This window comes from Phyllostomus discolor, chromosome 4 (genome assembly GCF_004126475.2).
Source record: "Phyllostomus discolor isolate MPI-MPIP mPhyDis1 chromosome 4, mPhyDis1.pri.v3, whole genome shotgun sequence".
Classification (NCBI taxonomy): domain Eukaryota; kingdom Metazoa; phylum Chordata; class Mammalia; order Chiroptera; family Phyllostomidae; genus Phyllostomus; species Phyllostomus discolor.
Window position 1 is genome coordinate 151,190,841 of NC_040906.2, and position 20,192 is coordinate 151,211,032.

At 39.3% G+C, this 20,192-nt stretch overlaps 1 protein-coding gene across 6 annotated transcripts in view; it reads right to left on the reverse strand.

The window, feature by feature from the left end:
• MDN1 (midasin AAA ATPase 1) overlaps positions 1–20,192 on the reverse strand; it is a 142,257-nt gene that overhangs the window by 58,582 nt on the left and 63,483 nt on the right. For all 6 annotated transcript variants that reach the window (XM_036024465.1, XM_036024464.1, XM_036024461.1 and 3 more), the window contains exons 34-50: positions 19,293–19,511; positions 18,412–18,609; positions 15,404–15,612; positions 14,589–14,711; positions 12,640–12,837; positions 11,519–11,626; positions 10,966–11,154; positions 7,919–8,008; positions 7,553–7,816; positions 7,183–7,444; positions 5,779–5,938; positions 4,849–4,965; positions 3,758–3,966; positions 2,702–2,850; positions 2,213–2,424; positions 1,675–1,895; positions 416–529 (exon numbers count right to left, since the gene is read on the reverse strand). In XM_036024465.1, coding sequence (XP_035880358.1) covers positions 416–529; positions 1,675–1,895; positions 2,213–2,424; positions 2,702–2,850; positions 3,758–3,966; positions 4,849–4,965; positions 5,779–5,938; positions 7,183–7,444; positions 7,553–7,816; positions 7,919–8,008; positions 10,966–11,154; positions 11,519–11,626; positions 12,640–12,837; positions 14,589–14,711; positions 15,404–15,612; positions 18,412–18,609; positions 19,293–19,511 — 3,042 coding nt within the window. The remainder of the gene's footprint in view (positions 1–415; positions 530–1,674; positions 1,896–2,212; positions 2,425–2,701; positions 2,851–3,757; positions 3,967–4,848; positions 4,966–5,778; positions 5,939–7,182; positions 7,445–7,552; positions 7,817–7,918; positions 8,009–10,965; positions 11,155–11,518; positions 11,627–12,639; positions 12,838–14,588; positions 14,712–15,403; positions 15,613–18,411; positions 18,610–19,292; positions 19,512–20,192) is intronic.

Consider the following 20,192-nt stretch of genomic DNA (forward strand, 5'->3'; position numbering starts at 1 on the left):
GTCCTGAAAATCCATTCCACTGTAGGATATAAAAGTAATCATTACTGGAACATAAACATTCTAACCAATGCATTCATTCACTTGCTGAGATCCCACTATTGGTCAGAAAAAAATCAATACCCAATCATTTGCCATTAACCACAAGACAACTAATTTACATGGCAGAAAATAAATGAATACATCTCGTTATTTGCTTTCAATACACTTAAAAGCCACATCTTTACAATAAGATGTAAACACCTATTGCTGCTAACACCTCCCTGAGGTCCTTTGGCTTAAACCTAGCACTTCTCTAAAGCAGCAGTGATCAGCTTCTGACCCTCCTAGAGGTTGTGAGATCAGAGGGACAGAGGTAGGTGGCTCGGTAAGATGGGTCAGTGGAGCTGAGAGCTAGAAATCAAATCAAGTACAGTACCTGTTATATTTGGTTGTAATATTTTGATGACATTACTAATCCCAGCTGAGAGAGAAGTTGAGTAAAATTTCCTAAGAGATGCAGCATTGGCTTCCAAATGAATCTGAACTGACTCTGTGGGAGAGGGACACGCAAATGTTAGTATCTAAAGCAAGCTGTCCAATAAAAGTGCAATGACGAAAACGTTCTATAAGCCGATCTTTCAAGAGTAGCCACTGGTCACCTGTTAGCAGATGAAATGTGGCCAGCACAACTAAGAGACTGGATTTTAGATTTCATTCAATTTTCATTCAATTAGTTCATATTTATTTACCTTTTATAGTGACCTGTGGCTAGTAGCTACCATATGGAGCAACATAGATAACAGTAATTATACAAATACTCTTTACACATTTTTGGGCAGATCACACGTACCACAATAATATAAACATTCAACAGCTCATCTATGAGTTCTCATGGATCAAAAAGGCTCATGTACACTCAATTACTTTAGGCAACAAGTTCTACCAACAAATTCCATGTCCTGTATTTCACAACCCATGTGATGTTGTTACTGTTGCTTTTTTCCTCTTTTAGAATGAAAAAAGGGCCAAGAAATTGAGCATGACAACTTAGAGCACCTGGGATCAGTAAATCTCTTAGGCACTTTGGGGGGAAATGAAATCACCAAAAGCAGTAACTTTCCCAGACAGAATGGTTGTGCAGCAGGATGTCCAAACAAACAGAAAGTAACATAGCACAGTTCATTTTCCTTTTGGATCTAATAGAAAGATGGACACACTGTAAAATGCCAAGCACTGCATGGGTAAAAAAGTTTCTTTTAGGACATATCTAAGGGCAGGTATGTTCCTTAATTTTTTTAGTGTTTTTAAATAAAGATTTTCCTTAATTATTTTTAGAGATGGGGGAGGGAGGAAAAAGAGAGGGAGAGAAGCATCAATGTGTGATTATCTCTCTCACAGCTCCTACTAGGGACCTGACCCACAACCCAGGCATGTGCACTGACTGGGAATCCAACCGGTGACCTTTTGGATTGCAGGCTGGCACTCAATTCACTAAGCCACACCAGCCAGGGCACATTCCTTAATTTTTTTTTAACACCTACACAGACAGTAATGCTAGGTCACAAATTTCTGGCTGTGATATCTCCCATATGTAATACTAGCAGTGTAGTCACAGAATAATATAGCTGCTGAAGAACTAAACAGAGTAAGTGTACATAAATTCACTCATTACACAACTTAAGCCTTTCTACTCACCAAGCCCCTGTGGTATATTCTTGGCTAGATGATAAAGCCACTTAACTCTGAGCATCCAATCTTGATTGCTTGCTCTTTCTATAAGCAATTTAACAGCCATGGCCAGAATATCTGGTCCATCAATCCAAAAAGAATCCATTTCAGCTGAACTGAACTGCAAGCTCTCAGGGCTAGAGGACTGCATAATTTTCTCTAAGTCTGGCAAGGTAAGAGGCTGAATCCTGAAATGCAATGGAATAGGCAAAGTCAGTATCAGGATGAACTTTCATTTCACAATTCAAAGAACCAGGAAAATAACTTTACAAATAATGACTCAAAGAGATATTGGGGAAAAGGAGAGTCTCCTATGATGAGGACAATTAAAACATATACTGAATGAATAACATGTAGGGAGTAGCATCAAACGAAGCTATGACAGCTGGGTCATAAAAGGGCACATAACATTCTGGCCTGGCATGCTGGGTGACACCCATCACCATCAAAAGCAACAACACAGTGAAGACAGTGGAGAGACACACAGGCTCAATGCTCTGCTAACCGTGCCCAGCTGCTCGTCTCCATGCTCATCCTGTTGAGGCAATACGCTAAGATCTGTCCATCACTTCGTACTGTAGAGAGGTGAGAATCTTCCGTAGCAAAGAGAGCTGAGGGCAGAGAATCTGGCCACAGTCCCAAGGCAAGAATGGAGCTACCCCAGGTTTCATGTGCTCGCAGAGAAGAAACATGTTTCTCCAGTAAAGCCTGCACAACCTGGTAGGAGGTAAAAACACATGGTGTATTATGTGCTATTGCCAAAAAGTGTGCATTACAAAGTAACTTTTACTTTTTATGATGATAAATTTCAAGAATGTAATATTTACATTTAACCTACTTTTCAAAAAAGTACCTTGATATCAGATCTCTGTTAGACAGTAACTACTGTGGTCCACTCTCTTAGGTCATTAAAGTTATCAACAAAAAAGAATTTCTTTGTACTAAACAATGTAGTGTTACAACTTAGAAGGCTGTCTGAAACACTTTGTGGTACCTTCTGGTTTGCTGCTGAGTGCTGGGAGTGGACATATGCTTCCCAGCATGCTTCAGAAAAGGCTCTGTCTAACCTCAGCCCTCGCTGCAGGTACTGCACAATGAGTAAGGCCGTCTGAATTAGAGTTGAAACAGATGATGTTGGAGAACCTATAAAGAAGAAACATTGCCATCTATGAGCAATAGATTCTGCAAAATCTCCAATGAAAATGGGTAAGTTCCACCTTCACATCAAACTCTGTTCCACCCAGATACTTATTTTAGAAAGCCTTCTAAGTGGACTCTAGGAACTCTTGGACTTGTGGGAACATTCATATTCCTTCCTTCTTATGCCACCTCTCTAACAGTATCTTATGGGGAAGCGACCAGATGACTCATTTACAAGTGTGACAAAGCTGGTCAGATATATCCTTATTGACACACACTGAAGGTGGCAAAATGACCTCAAAAAGGACCGTGGCTTTGAAATCTAACAGACCTACTTTCAAATTCTAGATGTCATTATTAACTATTTGGCTTTGATGAGTTACTCAACTTCTCTTAACCTTAACTGTAAAATGGAAACACATGCATTGCAGAACTAATGTAAGTACTAAATAAGCAGCCAACACTGTACCTAACACACAGTAGTTATTCAATAAATAAAAGTCCATTTATTTTTACTACTATTACATTGCTTTTTTTGTACATGGGACACTTGGAAGAAGTAACATCTGTATGTTTTAAGCAATTCCAAGTTCCCTCTTTATTTCACTTTCAAGGACTCAGTGACGATCCTGAAGATCGGAAGAACACCTTCACCAACATCAGTGCCTAAAGTGGTGTTCCTCCAAGTGTGGGCCTCTGAACACACATGTCAGAATGGCCTGAGAAGCTTCTTTAAACTAAATCCTGTGCTTCACCCACACCTGCTGTTAGGGGAAAAGGAGTACCAGAATGTCTACATTTTTGTGGTAATTTCTATTTCTATGTACACTAAATGTGACCTCCTGGACTAACAGTCAAATGGAACAACAGGAATAAAATTCTGCGGAGGCCTAGAAGTCAAGCACCGTACCTACAACAGCACTTTGGGTATCTCTGTGTAGAGCCAAGAGGATGTCACACACACTGTCCCCCACCAACCCAAGGCTGTGCAGCAGAACTTTCAGATCCAGGTCGTCCAGCATGCTCCCATCCCCTTCTCCTGAAATATATATTTCAAGTCCACGATTCCTCATAGCTCGGGATATTTCACCATGAACAGGATCCATTGAGAGAAAAAGTCTAGTAATATAGCAATTCAAAGGAAAAAAAATTAGAATCCCAGTGCGACCAATGGTACAGCTCAGTAAAAACTGGTGAGGCAAAATCTTATTTGGCTCATCTTCAGGGAGCTTATCAAGGGAGACACCACTAATTAAGAGTCTGCTACTGTCAGCTGTGTTGTTTTCCAGCTCCAAAATGCATCATACAGCAAACCAGTTCTCTAAACCTACTTTCCTTAGGAATTTGTATATCCAGTGCACCTTTAGTGCTGAGAACTCTAAAATTCTTACTTCCAGATATTCCCCCCAAATCAGGTTGTGATAATTCATCATTTAACTTACCTGCAGATAGCAGAAAAGGAAGCACTAAGTTCTGAAATAATTAGCTTCACATATTCACTGTCCAGGAACACCTCCATCTAGCTATCTGACATCTCCAAAATTCAACAGCGATTCCCTGATGACCCTCCCCACACCAAAACCTGACCTTTTGCCAGTCTTTCCTTTCTCAATGAACAGCACCCCCATATACCCTGTCATCCAAGTCAAAAATTTAGATGTCATCTTTGCTTCCTTTTTATCAACCCACAAGTACACTGGCAAGTCCCATTCATCTGACCCTTCTAGTATAAGCTATCATTATCTCTTCCTTGAACTACTGCAAAAGGCTTTTAACAGTCTCCCTGCTTTTACCTTTCACTACCAATCCATGGTAGGAACCAAGGTCCCTAGACCTTGGCAAACAGCAGAACCTCCACAAATAATGTTAACTGAACCAATGAATGAGTGAACATAGTTATGACTGGGTGTGTCTACAATACCTAAATAGGTCCTGCTGAATGTCCTCCACTACTAGGAAGGCTGTCAGATTCTTAGGCAGAGACATAAGAGGCATAAATACCTGAAATTAGGATGTGGTGTTATGGTGGGAGTGGATCCATCTATCATTCCTCTCTCACTAACCGTGAGGACACCTCCAGGTTCAAGCAAAGCATTCAAACGATCCAGCACTGAGGGGCTGCACAGACAGTTCAAATGGTGGACAGGCTAACATGCCGCCTTGACCCTACTGTCCTCGCACAGGCCTCCCACTGCCCCAACCCACGTCTTCTTTCAGCATAGACCACTCCCCTAGAACTGTGATCTCCTTCCCCATCAACTCCCGTTTTTGCACCCAAGGTACAGCATCCAGAGATCCATACATAGTAAAACCACAAAATAGTTGTTGAATAAATAAAATAAGAAAAATGATGGCAAGTTCCCTGAATTGTCTTTCTTTCCCCTTCCCCCTCCCCTACTTCCCAACATTATAAAATCCATTTAAAGGTAATTGGATTTCAACTCAAAACACTCTTGAAAATGCTCCAGGTAGAGAAACATATCATATGGACTGCAGTAGCTTCTATTAGGCTATGTAACTACAATAGTTTTATGCTTGCCCTTTGCCTTTCTTTAGAATCAAAAGTGATATACCCTGATGCACATTTACTTAATATGGGTCCTGTGTCAGATCTTCCACTTCAAAAATCTGCATTCAAGAATAACCAGTACTGGGTCATTCTGATGTTAAATAAAACAGTCTCAAAGATGGCTAGAGATGCAATCCAATTTTGTTAGCCTTCAGCTCAGCTCACTAAAATCCTGCAGCTATCTAATGACCAACTACCACTGTTTACCACAGGAAGAAGTCTACAGAATATGGCCGAGGATGCATTTCTGGTGAAGAAACAGTGGGTTAAAAACACCAGACCTACTACCTGAGTTTCTACTCTGATAAAGCAGATCCCAAATTTCTGTCAGGCTCACTTGTGATTGGGCAGAAGGTTCTTACTTGCAAAAATTAACATTATCCATCAAAAGCCAATCTCCAGACGTCAGGGCCCGAACCAACATGCTGTCAACCCATTCAAATGTGCCATGGCTGCTGCCACTGGATGACTGCCTGAGCTTCGCCCCAAAGCTTCGGAACTCTTCCACAAGTTTGGTGAACTCTGAAATGTCACAAGCACAGCTCTTAATTTCAAACCAGGACAATAAAAACAACAATAAAAAAATACTAAAAGTTTATCAAAAGAAAGTCAGAAACTTCTGGCTCAATTTTTTAAAGCTTCATGATAGAGCCAATTGGATAAAATTTTTAGTTTGGTTTAAACAAGATAGGTAAAAAAATTAGGTTGGAAGACAGAAAATACTTTTTAATCGTTTGCTGAATTACTAGAGGTAATTTGAGGGTGATGGAGAAGATCAATAATCTTTATGTGCTATAATTTTTCAAAAATCAGAAGGGGAATAAAGTCTCCCACATATTACTGCATTTATACCAAATGAATGTGCTGTTAGTTGGCATGATACAATCAATGTCATTAAACCAGGCTTCCTTTATAACGCCCATATAATTACAACAACAACTGGTATTTCTTTAGAGTGTATACAGCCCACCCCTAGCAATCTTTCAATTGCTCTTTCTTGTTGGAAATTGTTGTATCACCACATCAGCAGGTAATATACATTAAATTCCTGCTTCTAGCCATGAGGAAATAAGATTTAGACTTACCCTCCCATTGGGAACAATTAGAAAACTAGGCAAAATATGTGAAACACCCATGTACACAGACAATGGTGCAGGGATTGATTATGGAAGTGAAGGATGGGCTGGGGGGGTTGGGTGGAAGGGGAAAAAATAGGACAACTCTAACAGCATAAACAATAATACATATGAAACTGTTTTCACACATTGGACAAGAGACAGCACAGAGCTGTGATACCCAAGGAAAGCTGATCCACAAAATCAGAGAAGTTATGTTTCCATGTTAACTGAAGAATTTCTTCCACTTTCTATATAAACTTACTAAATAAATCTTAACTATCAATTTAGGGATCTATTCTTCAGTTTAAAATGCTCAATTTCCTGAGAAATTATTAAAACTTTTTAAAAGGCCAATAAACAGTAAGACCAACTTTACATGCAAGTGATTCATCACTACAGCTGGTTATACACTAAATAAACCATCTGCTCAGAAACGACTTTCTTCCTTGTTTGCTTTGTTTAGGATTACCAACTGTGGATACTTTATAACGCATCAGTTTACTTTCTAAGACATAGATTTTCAAATGTTGAGCATTAATCATTATTTTAAAAAATTACAGACATTGCATTTACAAATATATTATCCGTAAATAAACGTCATGTGAACAATGATAAGTACCTGATACACACAACCAAATACACACACACCTGCCTTGGAGTATGAGTTGATTTTATTGTTGAGTCGCTGCATAAGTAATAATACTGCTTCCAGCTTGTTGACAATCTCCGTTGTGACTCCTTTACCATCTTCTCCAAGACACTTGGGCTTATATGTCAGAAGAAAATGACTCCAGGCCCGCAGGACTACTTCTGCATCATCAGCACTGATAAGGAGGCTGTCTCTTATCAGTGCCCTTACTGTGCTTTCCACCTTCTCTACCAGCTGTCTCCAAGGCCGTATAAGGTCAACCTGAAATATGCACAGCATGTCAGTTCGTAATAGCTATTTGCCAGAGTCAAAGAATACTGCTTCTTATAGTTACTACCAACACAGAAGACTGTCGATCAGACCACTTACCTGCTCAAATCCACCCAGAAGCTCTGTAGTATCCATTGCACTGTTCATAGCCATGATCTTTAACGTGTGACCAGTAAGTTGTGCCAGGAGTTGGACCAGACTAGTCTTGCCCACAGAGGCTGGACCCACGAGGATGACCATCCAGCTCATCTGCACACACTTCATAACTGACTCCAGGGACTGCAATGACTGGTGCAGAATTGACAAAGGATGGCGGGACAGGGGAGTAGCATAGCCACCACGGGAAAGGACTGAGTAGCCCAGCTGAAAAGATAAGCCAATGAGACTTCACAAGTGTACCTGGTAGTATGAGCAGAAGAAATCAGAAAACTGTAAAAGAAGAGAGGATTATCCAGTTTTTCTCACCTGAACATCATAGGGAGTGATATGAAATAGTCTGGTTCCCATGTACGGGTTCAAATGTGAACTAAACACATCCTTAAATACAGCAATGACCTAAAAGAAGATGGTATTCATTGACACACAAATCACTCCACCAAATTGCGTCAATCCTTCTAGAATGCACACTTCTTAAATTGCACACAGCAATTTAAATCACAATATTGTGTGAAAACTAGTCATGATATCCTTAACCTTTGGAATGTTCTCTTATGAGGGTAGATTACATTTAATTCTTCAAAATGAAAGCAAATTGGAGCTCAAGAAAAACGCAGTAACATAATCTCAAACTATCTGAGATTCCAGTGAGAACGGACCATAAATTAAAACAAAGCCATGGGATAATAAAGCAAATCTAGAGATGAAAAGAGAAATTTATGCCCTGGCTGGGTTTGGAGCATCATCCCATGAACCAAAAGATTGTAGGTTTGATTCCCAGTCAGGGTACATATGAGAGGCAATGGACTGATGTTTCTCTGTCTCCCTCCTCTCTTCAAAAATAAAAAAAAATTAAAAAAATCAATAAACATATCTTCAGGTGAGGATTAAAAGAAGAAAAAAGTTTGCTTTCATCATTCAAAATACAACCTAAGAGAAGATGGAAGAGAACAGCAATATGACTATTATGAAGAACAATGACTACTTCTTGATTACCTACTATGTGCCAGACACTATAGTGGGTGCTTTAATAGAGGTTATTTCTGATCCTCATGTCCTTGCAAAATAGGCATTATTTCTGTTTTATAGATATGGATAACAGGATTCACGAATTATATGATCTGCACATAACTGATTTTAAATCTAAAACAGTCTGACTCCAAAAGCACTGTTATCCGTCTATACACTTATGTAAAATGAAAACCAAAGTTATTTCTCTAACTGGTTTTTTCCAGTTATCCCTTTCTCAGTAGGAATACTGTTAGAAAACTTCCTATTAGCATTATTTCTTTTTTGGATTTCTTTTAAAAATCTAAAAGGAGTTGGGGTAAGGGTGGGAAAAGGGGGCAGGGGTAATAAAGAACAATATAGGCCATAGCAGTAGGAAAATTTCAGCCACGCAAAATATTTTCACCAAGTTACTCGTTTCTAACAAAGTGGCAAACACATATATAAAGAATTGGCCACTAGACTAAGTCAGAAAATAAAAATAATGGTATTATAAGTAAAGGGGAAATAATATACAGAATGGTGACTACTGTTAATAATACTGTATGCCTATTTGAAAGTTGCCAAGAGTACATCCTAAAAGTTCTCATCAAAAAAAAAAAAAAATTTGTACTATATGACAGATGTTAACTAGACTCACTGTGGTGATCATTTTGCAATGTACACAAATATCAAACCGCTGTGTTGAACACCTGAAATTAATGTAATTATTACATGTTAATTATACCTTAAGATACATACATGAGTAGAGTTTGGAAAACATTAAAGGGGGAAAAGAAGATAAAATTATAACCAATGTCAAACATTTACTATGGGTCAAAAGGCAGCACAGGAGAAAGTGCTCTTGTCACCTACCTCTGGGTTCAGGCGACTACTAGCTTTATATACAATCCACTCTGAAGTGTATAATCTCCTCTCCCAATAATCTACCACAGTTAAAATCATAAATACTTTCACAATCTATAATGGCTGTTTTACTTAGTTTTTTAAAATCATATTCAATTTACCTGAACCCTTCCAGCTTTTATAGCCTTTCTCCTCCTATTATTGTCACTTAACATTTTTTTCTTTTTCAGAAAAACCTATCTAGCCAATTATAACAATTCTCAATTGGAAGAGTGATGGACCTGGCTGGCGTAGCTCAGTGGATTGAGCGCAGGCTGTGAACCAAAGCGTCGCAGGTTCGATTCTCAGTCAGGGCACATGCCTGGGTCGCAGGCCACAGCCCCCAGCAACTGCACATTGATGTTTCTCTCTCTCTCTTTCTCCCTCCCTTCCCTCTCTAAAAATAAATAAATAAAATCCTAAAAAAAAAAAAAAGAAGAGTGATGGAAACCTTCCACAGCCTATAGTGTCACACCATCTGACCAACATCAGTTACCCAACAACTGGCCAGTGTCTGGCCATAATGCACAGTACCTACTAAGAGAATGAAAAATTTAAAATGCTAGCTAATGATACATGAGTTGTGTAACAATAAAGTTATTAAAGGAATAGTAGCTGAACATTCTGTCCTAATACAACTGAAAGCCACTACACGTAATAAATGAGTTGTTAACATCTGACTAGATTCTGAATACCACATAAAAGGACTCTGGGCACTTGCCATAAAAAAAGGTGTATGAAAGCCATGTGTACTATGGGATGGTCACAGCCTCACATTTCAAGGAGGAGGTTACTGCTTCTAATGCATGGATCTGTGCTGAGAGCTGGTTCTACCACTTGCTACCTGTGAGACTCCACGACTCCGAGCCTTGGATCCTCATCTGTAAGAGGCCACGATGGCACTTCCCACCTGCAGCTGTCGCAGGTGTTCAGTGAGGCCAGTCTTTAAATACCACAAAGTAAAGTGCACGCATCGATACAGTTTATTACATTGGGAATTCAAATATTATTTTCTACTTATGAAGGGATAAATTTTTACTTCCACTTAGATTATCTTCTCTTTATATCTATTTGTACTTTCTAGATAAAATACTTATAAACAGAAAACCCTCCTCTCCTACTGGGTATCACCCACCTCCTCCTGCTTCTTCTCATTCTTCCCTTTGTTTGTGGAAAGACGTTGGAAACCTATTTCTTTATTACAGGAGGTGATGCTGTTTTAGGTAAATTTACGATCATGAGGGTTCAAATGGATAAACAAAGTGTGTACTCCAAAGCAAACTATTTTATACTGGGAGACCCTGAAATAGGTAGAAGTATAGTCTCTTCCCTTAATTTCTAAATTTCCAAGCAGCTTTACCAAGATTCGTATTTTTTGTGAGTATGCCCCTTCTCTCCCTTAGGAAGAAATGAACTTTCAGATGGAAAGAAACAAAGAGCGAGTGTGCAAGTATGAAACAAACCTTTTCTTTGTCTTCCCTGGTTCTCATTCTTTCACCATAGACCAAAAACACATGCTGACCAGGATCGTAACAGCCAGGGGACTGGTCAACCAGCATCAACTGACACCAACGGAAAAGGTCCCGGAGGTTGAATTCCCATGGTCCTCCTTTTTGCCCCCATTTCTTCTCAACAGTCACTTCATGGTCAATCTAGAAAGAAAATGCCTTTATTGGAAAACAGGTCTCACTACTGGGCACTGCATTAAGTACCATTAATGTATTACAAATGCATACATAATCTGAACAGAAATTAACAGGCTTGATTCAGATGTCTCCCCTTTTCTAATCCAGACTTGTAAATGTCAGAAATACCCTGTAAACATTAACACTGAAACATACGACAGAACTGAATTACTGTAACCCTCAAACGAGTAGCTTCCCTTCCACTGTAAACTTGTAGAATTCTATGTGATTTATCTTAGACTAGTAATTTGGTAAGTGTCCCATGCTCAGAAAATGATAGCTCAATTATAGGCAGGAAAATAAAGAACAGTTAATACAAATATGTACTTACCTGGTTGTTGAAAGCTACCATTTTCTTAACAATATTTTTGTCAATGGCTGGAAAGAGAGTACTGGCAATGAACTCCATGTCAATTACTGTAAGGGGATCCACAAAGACCTATAAAATCCAAAAGTAACATGGAGATGCAAGTCTCTCTTTACTAAACACCAGAAATTAGTATCACTGGTGATGTAAAATTTTATTTATCATCGAAATAATAGCTTAGTTATACATATATGTGTATAAATTTTCAGTTCTAGAGATATCTTTTCTTGCATTTTTAGGATACAGAATCAAATAGTTTTTGAAATATAAAGCAACTGTTAGCTCAACTCTAATAAAGAGAAGAAGATACATGCAATGTCTTTTTTTTTAGTATATTTATTTTTTAAAATATCCTACAAAAATTCTGGATGGTAGGCATATGAGCATTCACTATAAATCTGTTCAACTTTTCAATATGTTTGAAATGTTTTACAATAAACTATTGTTAGAAGATACTTAGCAAATTCTTAACTATCAAGGGGCAGGGACATTAAACAAAGCCAACATCTAAAGCCACTTCCAAACCTCTAGGTTAGCCAAACTGTAAAAAACAGATGTTAGAACCATGGAACATACACACACACAGACATCCTACCATCTCTGCAAATGTGAATAAAGGCAATAATATACCAAATTTGAATTATGGTTGACTTCGGAATGGAGAATATAGATTTTTAATTCTTCATGGTAGTTTTCTGTTCTCTCTTACTTGTTTTTAATTAAAATGCAGTTTTCATTATAAAATTCTTTTGATGTCTTAATAGACACTTGAAAAGGTCACATGTTGGCCTTAATCCTGAGCATAGCAATAGAATCCTACAGAGGGTGGTGACCTTACTCTCCCCTAAATGATAATAATACTCCAGGTCCTCTGGGGCAGAAGACAAAGGGATTCACATCAGGAGAGATGTGATGATGGGAACCAGATGCATTAATATTCATCATATAAAGACATGGAATTGAAAACCAGATCATTAAACTGACTCTGTCTCATTCTCACAGAGAACCTCCTAATAGCTACACACCAACAGTCGTATCACACCCTACATGCTACCTGTGGTGTCTATGGTAACAGGAAATCTCACCTGAGTGAATCTGTTAAGAAAAGACCTTGGCAAGCCCTTCCTCCCGCCTCCTTGTCTAAAGGGATTTTGACATCCAAAAATCTTCGTCTTTTCATGCTGTACTTGAAAGCTCATCCCTAATTCAGGAATATAGATTTCTCCTCGGTGGTCAAAACAAGCATTGAGTCCTTCCAATACAGACTGAGAGGCCAGGTTGAGCTATATGGAGAAGAAAATGCATACATGTGTTATATGTGGTGTGTGACTATAACAAAAAGCAAAGGAATACTAGGCAGAAAAGACAGTGCTATCTTCAAGAGGAGGAAGCTCAAACAATATTGGTTACATTCTATTTCTTAACTTGAGTGATGGATTGATGTATATGCATCCTATTACTATACCATGTACATGTAAGATTTGATGTATATAAATTCTCAATAATCTTTCAGTAAACAAAATAAGTATCGACTGAATTTTTAAAAACCAATTAAAATTTCTAAAATTAAACAGTATCCATTATGTGCACCATATTGACCTTCTCTATAAATAATAGCTTACAAAAAAACCTGGCCAATATACAGATATCTCATTTTTACACTCTGAGATTTTAAAAGATAAGGAAAGATAGCTCTTTACATACACAGGTAAGTAAATAACTTTCCCAGCTCAAATACTGAATGAATCTCTAAATGAGTGTAAAAGTCATGGTATAAACTACATAAAGTGGATCTACACAGCTATCGTTTACCAACAGTTTTGTGAACAAGAACAAATACAAGATTTTTGTGCCAAAAATGAAAAGAACTGAATGGAGGTCTCCACATTAGGTTCAGAGCTCAGGAATGGGATGTATGGGTGGTTCTTAGGAAACATGGAGAAATTCAATTGGAAAAATATGAATCAATAAAATTCAAATGGCAAAACCCTAACTATGTTAGAATGTCAAATGTCATGTTTACACAAGCACTATATAAGGCACAAATTCCACTGTGTGTTTCTAAACAGGCTAAGTTCTAAAAGCCACACTGAGGTATGACTGCAAGTCTAGAATGTCTTGTGGTCTCCAGATGAATTTTCACCCACTGGAGTGAAGTCTTAAGCTTTAAAACTAGGCACTCTTTTTTCCTGGATAATGAATATTGTATTAAACATCTTTTTCAAAAAAAATTTTTGGGGTAGGAGGGAACCCTCTCCTTAATATGTCCCCTAGCAGCTCAGGAGAAAAGGAATGCCCCAGCATGTCCTCTGACTGCAGACCAAAGGGGTCCGAACCTGGGGAATGCTGGGGCCTGTGTCACATCTCACCTGTCACACTTTCATGACTCTAATCACATAAGCACCCCTCCACCACTTCCTAGCCCTTTCCTGAACTCACACGGCACCCCTCACTCTGACTTGACTCCTTTGGCCACAGCCTTAAGTTTTTAATGTTTTTAAATCGCTTTTTCATATTTCAAGCTACCTGTCACTGTTATTTAGCCCTAATCACGAGTCTCATAAAGTGCTCTGTTCTGGTCAATAATTTATCAAATATGCACATATAACATTGATCATTTCCTCACCATTTCTGTATGTTTCTTCTTAAGATAACTTTCCCCACTCTCTGTTGCACTAGTAAAACATGAGGTGGTTGACACTGTTTGTGAAACACCCATGAAATAAATGCAAAGAGCATACCTGCCAGAGCCTATAAGAAAACACTAGCTAGGAGGTAGTTTTGCTCTGGAGGCTACTTACAAAAGTAGGAAAGTTTGGAGGTAATACATATAGAGGGGCCTCTAAATGTGCCTTCCAGCAAGTAACTATTTTTATTATTAAAAGAAACCATGGAGGATTCTTTTCATTAGAGAATTTGTCTTTAAATAGGCAAATAGCATGATCATCCACTGAGAAACACCCTAGAGCTATAAAACGATGGTTGCTCTTCACACGTGAAACCCCGTCCGTGGCATGGTGGACAGTCCCCTCACCTCATCCAACACAACCCAGTGACCAGCCTTCAGAGCTGCCAGCAAGGGGCCATCACGCCAGGCAAACTCTCCTCCCTTGCCACCTTCCACAGGTAGGTCTGCTCCGAACAGGTCTGTGATGTCCTTTGAGAGGGGGCAGAAGTGAAAAAAAGCAAAACTTACATTAAAAATTAGCTGGATTCCAAGAGCCAAAATGTAAAATACTAAATTCTTGGGCCTTGTGCCACTCTTCCTTCTTATTCCCAAGACAGAACTAATAATTCACCCCAGCATTCTCCACGAGGAGCCCAGACATGCCCCCAGGAACCTTCTTGCTACAATGCCCCAGAATCAGTGACTGGAGCTAGAGCTCCAAATCAGTAGTTCTCGGCTGCAGCTATACCTGGAAATTAACTGGTGGGCTTAAAAAAAAAATTTAAAACAAAACCCACCAACAATGCCCACGCTCTGCTCCCAGACCCCATTCCAAGAGATTCTTGTTTAATTTGTCATCTCTGGTCCACATTTTCATAAGGTTGTTTAATGGTTCTTTTACTTCTACAAATTTTTATTTTGGAAAGGACCAAAATAAAAAGAGGTTGTATTACAATAAATACTGATATGGGTAATTCTCAAAAGAAAATTAAAGTAAAACATCCAGAGTATTATTACAGATGTTAGCTATTAATGAATTCAGAAGGAGAATTAGTTTGGAAGGTTAAGTTGCTGTGGTCTTGTATAGCCAGAAAATATATGGGATACTGAAAATGTCCTAACTATTCCTGATTAGGGAATTGTAAACAGATACGAATGTACTCCTTCTGCCTATGACTTACCGTCTGCTCTGACAGGTTGATTCGAACAAGGGTGTTGCCTGAAGCCTTTGCTAATGCTCCCACCAAACTTGTCTTGCCCACGCCAGGGGAGCCCTCCAGGAGAATGGGTTTGTTCAGTTTTGTAGCTCTTAAGAGCCTCTGGGCATTCATGGCTGTGGTGCCAGCACTGAGTGCATAGTCGGCGATATTATTCCTGTGCAGGACAGGTCCTTAAGTGGAGAGGAAAAATCCATAGATAAGCTGGACATCACCAAATAACATACACATGCCAACCCAAGACTGTAAGGATGCACCGAGAAGGCTGTCAGTAAATGAAGTAGCATTTGTAGTGTAATGCTCAACCCTATTTCAACATTTGCCCACTCTGGGGCCCATAAAATGCTTTAGAGAGAAAGAGCCAGCAGCACTTTCCTCAGTTGTGCCTGATGCACAAATCTCTCCATCTCTTACACCTACACACGTGCCTACTACATAGGTCTAGCTGCAAGCCCTATCTTTCCTATCACAACCTATACCTGGAAATACTACAGGTATCTGTACAATTTACCTTTATAAGCAGGTATTTTTCTAAAAGTCAAGTGTAAACTAGGCACGTAGGCCACATGATTCCATATTAAACAATCTCATCCAAGGTTTTAGGCCACCAAAACAATTTAGGATGCATCACCTGCATTTCCCAATTAATCATTCGTTCATCCATTCACTCAATCAACAGACATTTTCTGAATGTCTATGAATGCTGGGCTACATATGTCAGATGCCAGGGACAGGGAAATAGGTGACACCAACCTTCCCTCAAGGATTCACGAACCTACTTTTGCAAAAGCTAATGAGGTTCTAGAGTTGGTACATAGGAAAGCTCTTATTTTGAGCACCAAATAACAAACAAATAAATGCATTTTTACAAGACGATTTAATCATAGATTAAAGACTACATTTTCCCCTATTTTTATATGCTTCTATGTTTTGTGAATGGTTATATGTTTTAACCACTAACGAAATTATGGTTATGCCAGATCAGATTCTAACTCAGATAACTAGTTCAAAAATAATCATGAACATGACACACTAAAACAAAAAGTCAAGTATCTATGATATACAAGAAGAGAATCTTCATTTATTTAAAAATCACTCTTGGACTTCCGGCAAGATGGAGGAATAGGTGGACGCACGGTACCTCCTCGTACAACCAAGATTAGAAAACCAATAATTTACCACAATAATTTACTATCAGAATAACACCCAGATACGGCAGAGGATTTATCTGAATGGAAGTCGGGCAGCCAAGAAGCTGAAGTAGACGCGTTCATCCGGACTGGTAGGAGAAGACGAGCCGGCGGGCGCGGGGCTGGCTCGGGTCGGCGGCGCGCGGAGGTCGGGGAAGGTTTGGCGCGAAATCGGTGCAAAAGCCATCCGGCACACAAGAAGGCAGCGGTGATCCCTGAGTACGCAAGCTGCGGCTGGCAGACCCAGAGGGGCAGCGATTGTGGACCAGGGCAGAACTCGCGGCCCAGACGCCCAGACAAGGGTCTGAGTCCAGGGGAACGGAACTACCGCCATTGTTTTCTCCTGCCCCGCTCCTGCTCCCGCCCCACCCCCACATATAATGTCACAATCTAGCGACTGGGGTGCCCAGCCCCGGTGAGCACCTAAGGCTCCGCCCCCCACCGTAACAAGAGCAACCAGACCGGAAAAAAAAAAAAAAAGGAGAGACAGGGGGGAAAAAAAACCCAAAAAACCATGTTTTCAACAGAGCAAATCAGTCCCCCAGGACTCATCCTTTTGAGCGACCAAGAATTAACCAATCTATCAGATGCGCAGTTCAAAACACTGGTGATCAGAAAGCTCACGGAACTGGTGGATTTTGGACGATATTTAGATGAAAGAATGCAGAGTACCATAAAACAGATGCAGGAAGACACGTGGAGGAGAGCCAATAGTGAAAGGGAGGAATATGAGTCTCAAAACAATACAGTGGACCAGAAGGAAGACAGAATCAACCAAGCAGGAAAGCATGATGAAATAAGAATTCAAAAAATTGAGGAAAAGATTAAGAGCATCCAAGACACCTTTAAACGTTCCAATATCCGAATTATAGGGGTACCAGAATCGGAAGGGGAAAAGCAACAGATTGAGCATGTATTTGAACAAATAATAAAGGAGAACTTCCCCAGTCTGGCAAAGGGAACAGTCTTCCAAGAAATCCAAGAAGCTCAGAGAGCCCCAAAGAAGTTGGACCCAAGAAGAAACACACCAAGGCACATCATAATTACATTAGCCAAGGTAAAAACGAAGGAGAGAATCCTAGAAGCAGCAAGAGGTAAGGGGACAGTAACCTACAAAGGAGTTCCCATCAGACTGTCAGCTGATTTCTCCAAAGAGACCTTGCAGGCAAGAAGGGGCTGGAAAGAAATATTCCAAGTCATGAAAGACAAGGACCTACATCCCAGATTGCTCTATCCAGCAAAGCTCTCATTTAGAATGGAAGGGCAAATAAAGTGCTTCTCAGATAAGGTCAAGTTAAAGGAGTTCATCATCACCAAGCCCTTATTTTATGAAATGCTAAAGGGACTTATCTAAGAAAAGAAGATAAAGAAAAGACATGTATAGTAAAAGGACAGCAAACTCACAAATATCAACAACCACACCTAAAGCAAAACCAAAAGAAACTAAGTAAACAATCAGAACAGGAACAGAACCACAGAAATGGAGGGCACATGGAGGGTTAGCAGCAGGGGGGTGGGAGGAGGAGAGAGGGGAAAAGGTATAGAGAATAAGTAGCATAGAATGTAGGTTGAAAATAGATAGGGGGAGGGCAAGAATAGTACGGGAAATGTAGAAACTAAAGAACTCATAAGTATGACACATGGACATGAACTAAAGGGGGAAATGTGGGTGGGAGGGGGGTACAGGGTGTAGGGGAGAGAAGGGGGGAAATGGGACAACTGTAATAGCATAATCAATAAAATATATTTAAAAAAAATAAAAAAAATAAAAATCACTCTTACCTCTTGGTATAAAAAATGGATGAATTCCCCAACGGTTATCTATCCCAGTGAATTCTTTGGTTTTGAGTCTGTCATAAATCTTCAATTCATTTTTCTGACATTCGGTAAGTCGGACTACCTTGGAAATTTTCTTGATTAGGAATTTCAGACATTCTTTTCGAGCCAAGAGAGCCGTACCGAACCCAGAGGAAGTGACCCCTAAAAGACAGACGAGTTCATCAAACAGCACAACACCAAGCCCCACAACCATTCAGCAGGAGCTCTGGGCAGGTTCCTGGGGAAATGAAGCCCCAGCTGAATGATAGCCGAAACACAATTGCTAATGTAAGCGGTCGTAAGGAAGAAGTCTGGCTTCCTTCTTTCCACAATTTATAGATCATCAATTCAGCAAAAGGTAATTCAGGAAGCACTCCAGGCACTCCTCAGCATGGAGATATGAATGACTAATGTGGTACTACTGATTGTTTTGGTTTATATTTCTAATCTTCGTGGCTAAAAAAACAGAACTTAAATACTGAATTTTATGAAATTATAGCAAATGTAAAACAAACTAAAGGATTCAGGCCCACTAACTACAAATGACCATTCATATTAAGAATTATCCAGTCTTTCAGAATCAGGGGCATTTCCAAAAGTCTTCTTTCTACTTACAATCATCATTTCAAGCTTACTAAGTCCCTTGCCTATAAGCAATGAGAAGTTTTTGGCATATCTTTTCTCAAGATGAGTTTTAAAGAAAAAAGAAAGGAAAGTCATTTTGAGCCTTGGAAATATTAAAGTAAGTGGTTCTAATAAAGTAGTTGGGTTAAGAGGTCTAGGTTTGCTCCATTTTAAAACTCCACTTTGAACCCCTTGTCCCCACCAGCTAAGATACAACATACCTGAACCTATTCCATCTATGTACACCAGGCATGCAGCATGGACAAAAGACGTCACAGTAGAGATGGTCTCTGGTCTTTTCAAAGCAGCTTCCTCCCACATCGTGTTCATGAAGTTAACCCACGACAGGATATCTCTGATACTGACCACACACTTTCGGCCAAATTCCTGGTGGGTCAGCCAGTCAATGAAATCCAGCATCACTTCAGCTACATCAGCACCTATGACACAAGGGAGTAAGTGTGCACTGTTTACAAACTCTCTACAACAGGGACTTGTTCCCTGGGGCCCACAGATGGCCTAAAACAACTCTATGATCCTTGAAAATTACAAGTATATGCAAATTTGGGGGAATTCACGTTAATGTTTTTTGTACAAAGGGGGGTGGTCCATAGCTCTTACAGCATTCCCAAGGGGTTCATGTATAGCATTCCACACATACAAAAATGTTTTAAATTTAAACAAAAATACTTGAAGGATTATAGTATAAGAAATTATACCCTGAAAACTCAAAGAAATAATCATTTGGTTCATGTTCAGACACCATTCTGAAGGACACAAAGATCTTAGAAAATATACAAATTTTACTATATTATAAAATGACTGTATGGAATGGAGAATACCACATTTTTAGTGGCACTAAGGCCAGAGTGTTTTTGTTAAATCTATCAAAATTCAGCAAATTACAAAATTCATAAATTTTGTTTCATGATTTGGGTTAAAAGGCTATTCTACTCATCACAGTTTCATGCTGTAAAATATTTGGAAATAAAACACTTCTTAAATAGTTATACATAGACTAAAGCACTGTCAATTAAATTTAGTAGATCACTTTACGTATACAACTTCTGAAGTCAATAGTAAACATTTATCTAAAAAGAAAAAATAAATAAATTAAAAGT